General features: G+C 41.5%; 1 protein-coding gene across 1 annotated transcript in view; it reads right to left on the minus strand.

The window, feature by feature from the left end:
- Nucleotides 1–8,571, minus strand: part of LOC117953973 (xenotropic and polytropic retrovirus receptor 1 homolog) — a 35,405-nt gene extending 26,834 nt beyond the window's left edge. Inside the window, exon 1 of the mRNA XM_034887401.1 lies at nt 8,053–8,571. Within this exon, the coding sequence (XP_034743292.1) occupies nt 8,053–8,121 (69 nt within the window). The 5' untranslated portion in view covers nt 8,122–8,571. The remainder of the gene's footprint in view (nt 1–8,052) is intronic.
- Between the last annotated feature and the right edge of the window lie 2,122 nt (nt 8,572–10,693).

Below are 10,693 nucleotides of genomic sequence, written 5' to 3' on the forward strand. Positions count from 1 at the left end.
ATGATCCGTCGTACGCATAGGCGAGATGTTCATGGAAGCTAACATTAGTTTAGCTAACAGCTAATTTGGCTAACCACTAAGTAAAAGCTTGATATGGTCTGAAACAATGTTAACTCAAACACGAGGAAAGCAGGCCACAGCTAAAATAAGACTTTACATTAATAGCTATAAAGACGAGTATTGATTGATTGTATTTTGAATGAGTACAAGTAAAGTAAAACTGACGTATCAGCTTTTATAGTCAAATTTTATTTTGAGGGTCTTTTTAAGTTATTACATGGTGTCTCTGCTAGCAGTTAGCCAAATTAGCTGTAAGCTAAACTAACATTGGCTTCCAGGTGGAGGCTAATGGCAGACCGCCACAACTACGAGCGTGGAACAGATCGTGCAGTGTTGTAAATGGTTATTATTAAAGGCTGGCCTCACATAACAGGGGGCAGCTATAGGAACTTAAAAGAGATATATGAATGTGACCTATGCACATGTGTGTGTGCATGAGCAGTGAGCAAGTGTGTGATCCTCTAATACCAGTCATGTGGTAGTCAGTGCCATCAGCACTCAAACCTAGCTTCTCACATGCCTGACCTTTTTACCCTTTTCTTCTCTTTCTCAATTTAGCCTTTTTTCTCCACAGTCTTCTCTTTGGTCCTAGAAAGTGGTTTTAATCAGAGATCCTATGGGGATTATGACAATATAGACACTTCTTTCTTTTAATCCCTCCCTTCGGTCTCCACAGTTGTTCTCATGTTTCCTCCTGGACAAGTCACACCAGTCTGTTTAAACATGGCCATGTATGTTCCCCTACATCTTACTCCCTCGTCCTCCTCTCTCGGACCACCCTTCCTTTCCCAGTCCTTCTCTTTAATCCTTCATTATTTGCTTTCCACCCTAAACAGATAAGACCAGCAGACTATGCAGCGGTCTTCCATGACCATATTCTGCTGAAGGCAGCACAGGACTAACAGTGTAACATGTTCCATTTAGTAAGTCACCCAAACGCACCAGTAAATTGAGCTATTTGTGCTTTCACAAAATATTTAAACAATGAGATTTTTGATGATTGATGACTGAGCATCAGTAATGTGGCTATAATGACTAAGTGGGTAGAGGCAAATAATAGAACAGTTACAACAGTCTGGTAAGTTCAGAAAATGATCATCTTACTGTAATGCAGCCTTTAAAACAAGGAAAAGACAACACTTATACCATACTACGATTAGACAATATCTAGACCCATATCACTATATTGATATATCGATATTTTGCCCAGCTCTAAATAGATGTGACTTATTCTCAGTTTGCGTTACTGAGCAATACGTTGCATGTTAATTATTACAGAGACATTAATGTAAACATTTAATATTGGTAAATAATGTTCATAGTAAGTTGGATGCTTTTTAATGTGCATTATTATTATTTGCTTATCTTTCAGAACCACATCCAACCTCCCATGGAACGTCAAATAGAACTTCATATTTTACTTCATGTTGGAGTTAAAAATAAATCTTCTTGGATCTCACAGACAAACTCTCTAGTTCAACTTCTTACCGGACACCAGCTAAAGCGGGCCACTGTTTCAGCAGCTAGTTTTTACGAGCCTGTTGCCTATATTTTTGTAATATAATAAACACCGTTACACGTTTTGAAACAATTTCAGCTTGTGTCGGCCTATCAGTGCTTTCTGAACATATTGAACACACTTAAAAATAACGCATTAATACTGACAACCGGTGATCATTTTGGTCACTATAACCGTGAGGTTAAATTTTGATACCCTTACATCTCTACTGCCAATATTAGATTTGTTGCTCACAATGTAATATTTCCAGGCAAAGAAATGAGGGTGCGTATGATAATCCGGAACAACCTTAGATGAACATGGACTAAATAAGCAGCAATTGTTTAATTAAGTCTGTCAGTGTTCTTTCAGAGACCTCTCTCTAAATGTCTGCTGACTCGGACTATGAGTGCAAGTAAAAACAGGAGATTGTTTCTGTCAGCTGCTCTATTCATCGCTCCTGAACTGAAACCAGCTACCATCAGCAAACTAACTTCCCATGAACTAAGGCTGCTGTGGCATTGAGCGTTTTTTTAGGCTTTGTGTTAAAAAGGTACACTATAGAGTGATGCATTTGACATTTGTGGCTGACTTGGTTAAATCAAATTTTAATTCAGAAAGTTTTTAGTAGAAAAGTCTGTCTATTGCAGGGCTCGACAGTGTGAGGGTTTTACCCGTATTTTTGACTAAGAACTGTAAAAAGAGATGGTCCGATACCATTTTCTGCTTCCTGATACCGATTCTGATACCTGAACTCACGTATCGGCCTGATCCGATACCAGTCTGTCACATATTTCATCATGTTTTAACAGCTGTATGCTACTATCACTGTATGGATGTGATATTATTTCTATCTTTGTTGCCGGGCTGGCTCAGGGTTAAACTCTTTGTGAAAGATGAACAAACACAAACAATTAATGCTGTAGAACTATCTTTTATTATCCACTTAGTCAGTCAGTTATAACGGAAAAAGAACATAAATAAACAACTCTAACGTAGACTTCTTAAGGTTTTTTGATGTGGAAGCGGATCGGTGTGGAAGCTCCAGTACTTCTTGATACCAGCGTGTTAGGTAGTATCAGAGGCGCTACCGATACTGGTATTGTATGGGAACATCTCTACTGTGAACTAGATCTTTTCAGAGAGGAAGCTACTACTATTGACGTGCCTAGTAATTCATTTTCAATGCAGCGACCATGCTCCTCACGCGCTATGCCTGCATGCTGGGAAACTGTAGTAAAAATTGTATTCATTCATTTAATCAATTGATTAATCTTGAAATTTATAGGAAAATGAATTGTTACAGCTCCCCTTACACACAAACATCTCAATTTTTACTAAAATATCCCAAAGCCTGACTGAGTGCAACAGACATGCAGTCAAGCAGCAGAATGTCTTAGCCAGTCAATGAGTTGAGTCATTCAGATGACCATCACGCTTTTATTATCTTCTAGTTGTAGTCACGCTAGGAAACTGTCAGGTTAAATTAAGCAGCTTTTATTATAGACCTTTATTGGAAAATGCAGCCAGTCGGTTAGTCAGTAGACAAAAAAAAAGTTGCACACTGTTAAAATGTCAATAATCTGAGCTAAAGACATGAGGTATAATAACAGCACATGCTAGCATGAAAACAAAAGAGCTGAAACTTTTTGGTTCACATCACATCCCGGGTTTTCTCTGCTATTACACACACACACACACACACACACTTGGTATAGCCGTCGCCTACTAATCAGAAGGGGAGCGGTCCAATTCTTGGCCCTGCAGTCCCATATCTGCAGGGCCGCAGGTGGCACCTTGTACGGCAGCCTCGGCCACAGTGTATGAATGTGTGTGAATGGTTCCTGTACTATGTAAAATCGCTTTGAGTAGTCGTTAAGACTAGAACAGTGCTATGTATAAACAGTCCATTTACTCTGTTTATCCAACTGTCCTGCAAAGTGTCAGACCCAAACGCGACTGCCATGGGAAAACACGACATGCATGTTACAGCCCTAGTCAGCATGGCTCTGCAAACCTCACAGGCCTGGGTCCCACATCTTCACAGGACTAAAACTAACTGGGCCCAGGGCCAGATTTACAGCTGGGTGGAACAACAAGCTACATCTGGTCCGCGTCCAAGCCCTGCATAAGCGGTAAGATACCAGAGTCCGTGTGAAACTGTTGTGAAAATAAGCAACTGAAAAATGCACTCAAAGAATAATACTTATCCCTCTCAGTGCAACATAGATATGTTAGGCTGGCTATCCCCTGCATAACAATATACAGTAACATAACTATATATTTGTCCAAGCCAGGTTATTTGAGTTTATCTTATAGTATGGATAGTATGGACATTGAACCGTCTGCTGTTTGCCTAGCTCAAAAAAATTAAATATATGGCACTCAGCACTGTGCCATTGATCATAGAAATAGAATGAGTTAGCCCGCTACAACGGTCACAGTTCTTTGCAACAGTACCAAACAATGCCCGACACGCTTACCATCCTGCTATGGTGATTTGAATAGGAAAGTCAACTCTACTCTCCTATTTCCGAGGTTCATCTACTGCTGAAACAAGAATTGCGCGGAGGGGCGGAAAAAAATGTAAGATTAATTAGCTGTAGCCTAATGTCCCTCAGTGCTTGTCCGTGCAGGCTATTTGCAGTTTATTAAATCTTTTTTGATCTAATTATTTTGCACTGAAATGCCACCTGTCTGTCGGCTCTGACAGCGCTGTCCTCGCACGGAGCGGCTGGACATCGGAGCTCGGCTTCGCGGCTGAGACACGAATAGACTATTAATTTTTTTTTTTACTCTTAACACAAAAGGGGGGTCCACTTTAATATATACTGTATATTCAGACATATCTGTGGTCAAGCTCAGTGCCTCGCTGTGTTGCATGAACTCTGAGACTTTCTCTTTGAGTCCCTCACATTTTGGGTTAGCCCATGCAACATGGTGTGGCGTGCTGGCGCTGTATATCGACAAGTTCTTATAACCTCAGCCCTCCATAACAGCAATGGGCCTCATATCCTGAGCAGTAAAGTCGACAATTCCTTCCGCGATATTATTTTTGCGTTTAGATGGTGGAGGCTTGACATCCAGCGGGGTCTGGGGGGGTCTGGGGAACGCTACCGTCGTTGCGGGAGGGTGCGCCGATAGTTATGAAACGATTATTGGACTATGAAATATGCCAATTCTGATATGTTTACATAGAATACTCAAAACAGACAGGGCAACCTAACGCAGAAAAGTTAGCTTACTGTTTATAAGTGATATGCCATATGTAAACTGTTACTTGCAAACTTTGCCTTCGACTTTCTCCCGTTATCTATTTTTGTAAAATGCTGCCGATAACCACTACACCAAGGCGTTCTAGTTCTTTCTTCAATCTGTCCCCAGTGGGTCGAGCTAATCCAATAAAGTGAAAACAAGGGGGGTGTTCTGAAGACAGACTGTTACCTGTGAAACAGGGATGCTCTGAAAACACCCCCATTAGCAATTAATGCTTTCCACCCAGAGACCGTAACGGTCTATGCTTCCACCTGATGAAATAACACGGGAAAAAATCGTCCAATCAGAATTATGCTCACGCCCAATGTATCGACCAATAAATCGACCAGTCGACTGGGAGATTACAGCCCTAGTGGCAGTGGATATGGATTTTGTGCCCATTTGATGCAGTGTAACACAGATCGACAGATAGGCCAATATATAAATTAAAAAATATTTTGGATATTCATCCACGTACCACCAGAGGGCGTTTATGTGTACCAGAGCTTTAACAAAGCTACGTTTTATTCAAACGAAGACCAAGGTCATTTCAATAGACAAAACCTTTGGAAGAGAATTTGCTACCCCCTCCCCTCCCCCCCCCGAGGGTATTTGGTGTGGTAATAATAAAAGAATCTGATTTGGTCGTTGTTTGGATCTCTGGAGCTGTGCTAAGCTGTGGTGAATTTTAACACGGTGGTAGGCTGAACAGCACTGGCGAAGCTGCTCCACAGACTGCTTTTCTAACTGCAAAAGGAAACCTTTGGCTCAGAGCAGAATGTGACTGAGTGTGCTGCAAAAAGGAACACAGAACTAAAACAATGTGTCAGGACAGGAGTGCAGAGGAGATGACTGATTGCTATTGACTTTGAGCCAGAAAGCTTAGCTCTGCTTCAGACTGACTGGAAAAACAGACGCATGCACAAATGAACCAGTGAACAAATAACCTTAATATATAAGAGACCATCAATAGGTAAATTCTAAGTCCCTAAATAGAAGTTCCAGATCATCGTTCTGCCATAACAAGTCATGTTTTGGTATGGTGGTGAATTCAGTGGCACTGACTGAGAGACTGCTGCAGTCCCACCAAGCTGTAGAAATATGTAACTATGCAGAACACCGGTGATGACTTGTGACAATACTGCAACCACCAGACAATGCAGATACTGCTGCTCCAGGTACAGAGAGGGGGGGAAATGCCCTGGAAGCAGATTTGTTTGTCAGCAACAACGCCAAACTTCCCATTGTTGCAACGTCTAGGTTGTGAAGATCTGTTTGTTTCTCATGTCATGGTTGGACGGACAAACAAGGTAAATGATGACATCCTATTGGACTCTGGGAAATTGTGATGGACTTTTTTCACTATTCTCTTACATTGTATAGACCAGTCTTTAAAGGAAAAAAGTAGATCAGACTAATTGATAAGGAAACTACTCGTTGACTGCAGTCTTTTTGTATTAGCAAAGAGCAATGCATAAAGCATTTTGGTAAAAAGGCTTCTGATCTACGGTGTTGACGGTCGTTTTCACCAGTTGAAATAACAAACAGGGTTTTCCTGCTTGGAGGACTTTTTGCGTGGTCCCTCTGGGACATGGGCAGAAGACAACAATGACTTCACACGGACCCGTGCAGCTATAAGCAAAACACAAAAGTATTGTTTGCGATTCACAACACTCTAAAATCACAATTGAACTACGTGGTTTTGCTGCAAAAAGCCCAACACAGTGTAGTCTTCTCTACTGAAACAATCCTGGAGATCCACGTTTACCAACATCAAGCTGACAGGAAAGTCTGTCGCAGGTAAAGTTTCTGATCTTTCTGGAGTGGTTTGCTGGTCTGGACCACTTGAGATCGAAATAGGACAATGTGGCCCACGAACTAAAAGGAGTTTGACAGCCCTGGATCGGAGCATAGCTTGCGAAACAAAAGGTGTGCAGTTAAAAGGTTACGTTGTTTTCCTTTTCCTGGTTTTAAAGGCTGCATGACTGTGAAATGTCATTTTCTGAACTTACCAGACTCTTTTAGCTGTTTTATTATTTGCTTTTACCCACTTAGTCATTATCCACATTACTGACGATTATTTATCAAAACTTTCATTGTATAAATATTTTGTGAAGCCACCGATAGTCAACACTACAATATTGTTGCGTTATGATATCGAGGTATTTGGTCAAAAATGCTGTGACCCTTCAGTGTGTCAGACGCATATTCAATCATCTATTTTCAGGTTGTAACAACTTACTTACAAACTTAATTCATGCATTCGGATATCCAGTTAACACCGTTCTGCAAAACGGCCGCTGGTGTATTAAAGCCTCTGTTCCAACGGATTGTGTAACAAATTACTGGATCTGATTACAAATTGATTACAGATCAAATCCTGGTATTGTAATTTGTCCAGCACACATACCAGCTGGATTACAGCATTGAATGGCCCTTAAAGGCTAGATATGGCTTCATAAAGACTTACATTAAGAACTGCCATTCTCTCAAGAACAGCATGTTCCTGCTGTATAAACATAGACTGTACTGCAAACCAAATTCCCAACCTTGAGTATGTTTGTATATCTGTATATGTTAGCCATTTAAGTAAATCGAGTCTTTAAAAGGATAGGAGTTGAACCGCAGATCTGAATAGCGTTAATGGGTCAAAGGGTGCAGACTGAGCTACCAGCGCCTCTGTCTCACCGTGTGACCCCGACCACCCTCATGATGAAACACCAGCAGCAGGACTGCTGAGCTGGGTCAGCATTTGGGGACAGGCAGGGTGGTTAACGGGCACAAAGATTAACTTACGTTAGCTTAATAAGTGATGAGTCAGTCAAATGCATTTTAGTCTCCCAAAACACATTCCAAGCAGCTTGGAGGACAGACTCGCGCCTCTGCTGACCGGTGTACATAGCAGCTCAATACAGCTTGACGTGACCGGGATGGAGACCTGCAGAGCAACACACAACTAACCTAGCTAGCTGGTCTAACGGTAGTTTGCTAGCTAGCTTACACTAGTAGGCTGCTGTTGCTTGACTCGCGGGTGCAAAAATTGAAGCAGGTCCTCTCTCTCTCTTCCTGTTGTATAACGACATGAGAGTGAAAGACAAGGAAGCTATATTAAAATGGCTCTGTATGAAAAATAACAGGTTTGAGACTGGACAGACATATAGCCATCATTACCCCCAGTGGTTGCAGAGTTAGCTAGCTGGTGGCTAGAAGAGTGCAGGTTAAATATGAAGAGAACATACCTCATACTGGATGTACTGCTTTCTCCACTCCGGGGTGATGTGAGCTGAGAGATGCTCCGTGAATTTCATTTTGACAGTGTGGTGGTTTTCCCTCCCCTGCCTTCACGGTAACCGGAGACCGGTGGGTTAGCTAGCTAGGTGAGGAGCGGGATGTTGTGCCGAGCTGGTTTAACGTTACTAGCGTTTACACATGCATCCGAAGATTTCGATCTGGCTGCACGGTCAAACGACAGAGAGATGCCTTTTAGTAGTCTTCACGTTAAACTAGCTAACGTTAGCTACCGGCGCACATTTCTCTGCCGTCTTGGACACAGTCGACGTAAAGCTGGTGGAGTCACATCTTAGCTAAAGGACATACTGCTTAAAATGTAGTTGTATCTGTAGCGCCAATGTCGCAAAATAACGGTAGGCTCACTGTGCTGGCGCTAGCTGGTTCTTGCTATCTCTCCCCCCTTCTTTTCCCCTGTTGTTCTCCTCTACCTCTCTCTCTCTCTCCACCTCCTGTCTCCCGCTGCATTCAGGTGCAGTTGGGAATATAAAAACTACCCAATCTTGAGCACACATGAATATGTTGTTGGTGGGTGGAAACTGGGCGTAGGCTAACAAGGTGTAGCCCAACCCTCCTTTAGATATCGTCATCCAACCCGCACGGGTAAACTGGTCGTTTTTAACCTGACCATCAAGGGAAGGGATAAAAAAAAGTGATACACAGTCAACTTATGTTCAGGACAAGAGATGTCATTGAATGCCCTGTTTTACTTAGACATTACTGTTCTTTTTGTTCGTCAACAGATAACGTTACTGTTTCCCTAATCCACTATGCTTTGAAGGATTTTGTGTGTGCTTAACAACAATAGTTTTGTCCATGATGCTGTTGAACTTCTCATCTCCAACACATCTAAATTTAACCAAATGCCTTGAAACAGACTCCTAAAATTTTAACCATAATAACAATGATTAAGTCTGGCTGTGCATAGCGGCCTTAACATATATAACATACTCCCCAGTCCTGTATCTCTGCCATTTTTATTTAAGTGTATCTCTTTTCAACATGATCTGTTTAGCATTCATCTACAGTGAAATGTTTTTAATATATATTCCAATGGCACATGAATGTCACACGTGTGACGTCACCAGCCACCTTTGGGAGAAGATGACGTAGATGCAGATTGTTTTTTTTTGGTAAGGGGGGAATTCAGACGGAAAGTTACCATGACAGATATCCTTTGGGTGTGTTTATGGCCGACTTGGTGAGAATGTAGTCACAAGATCCAAAAATATACCGTACATACATGGAAGACGTAGAATAACAGTCACCTTATGTTTCTTTAGTATTTATATTTGGTGGTGGGATGTACAATTTTAATTTAATATTTTGTACTGTTTTTTGATCCCCAGTGAGGAAATAACAATTTAAACTCTGTTTGGTTAGAAATCACTATACATAGGCCTGAAATACACACACACACACACACACACACAGGACCTATCCATGCACAGTTAGAGAGATGTAGGAGGAGTAGGCTGCCAGTGCCCTGAGTGGATGGGTTGGGGGGGGGGGGGGGGGGGGGGGGGGGGGGGGGGGGGGCAGTGTCTTGCTCAAGAGCACACAGCAGCACACAGGCGGCATCTCTCCAGCTACCAATCCCCATGCTATACTTATGTTCGTACTGGGACTTGAACCAGCGACCCTCTGGTTCCCATCCAAACTCCCCATGGACTTAGTCACTCCCACCCCAAAGTATGGAAGTACAACAGCAAGAAACAATGGAAATATTCACAGGTAATACCTGGGAATGATATTGGGAAATGACGGTGGAGACTCCCCAGATGACGAGTTCAAGGATTGTAGGTTAATTGCAGCATTTATTCAAACAGTGAACAAACGTACATAACAAAGAGAGCCGCGTTTTGTATACACATGCAAAGGTATATACGAGAGAGACTCCTGAACATCAGAATAACTGCTTTTTTACATTCTTCTTGTTCTCACACATTTCAGTCTGTCTATGTCTGTGGTTTAGTGTCAAACTTCAAACTACTCCTTATACTGTATGTAAGACCCTTTTATTAGATTTACACATTCCAGTCTATTCTAAACTGTGAGGTAGGGTTACCTCAAATCCTTGGAAGACCCTCAGAATAGAAGAAATACATTTAAAAACCTGTATGCGTAAATATTTCACCTATCAATAGGGAATGACTGTGATACCATCAGTTTTAACAGTTTAGCCATGTAAAAGAAAGGTGAAAACCTGCACAGAATAAAGGAAGTTACTAGGGAAATGGAAAAATGACCCATGGGGGACCAGCCACTACAAATCAATCACTCATCACTAACCAACATTGTACCTTTATCTTACAAAACTGCAGCTGCAGATGCGCTGGTCTTCCTATTTCTAACGTTAAATGTTGTGAATATCATGGAAGAATATTGACATCCGTCTCAAAAGAAGGGGTCTTAATAACTTGTGTTAAAACACCTTTCATAAGTGATGATGTTTATGTCCTGGCTACATACATATATACATATGACAAATTATATAATCAACACATATATGTCATTTTACCATTCTCTTAAATACTTGTCTTCATCAAGCTATGAATAAAAGGTACTCTCACGCCTTTATTATACTTTGTG

The sequence above is a fragment of the Etheostoma cragini genome, chromosome 12, assembly GCF_013103735.1.
Source record: "Etheostoma cragini isolate CJK2018 chromosome 12, CSU_Ecrag_1.0, whole genome shotgun sequence".
In the NCBI taxonomy this organism is placed as follows: domain Eukaryota; kingdom Metazoa; phylum Chordata; class Actinopteri; order Perciformes; family Percidae; genus Etheostoma; species Etheostoma cragini.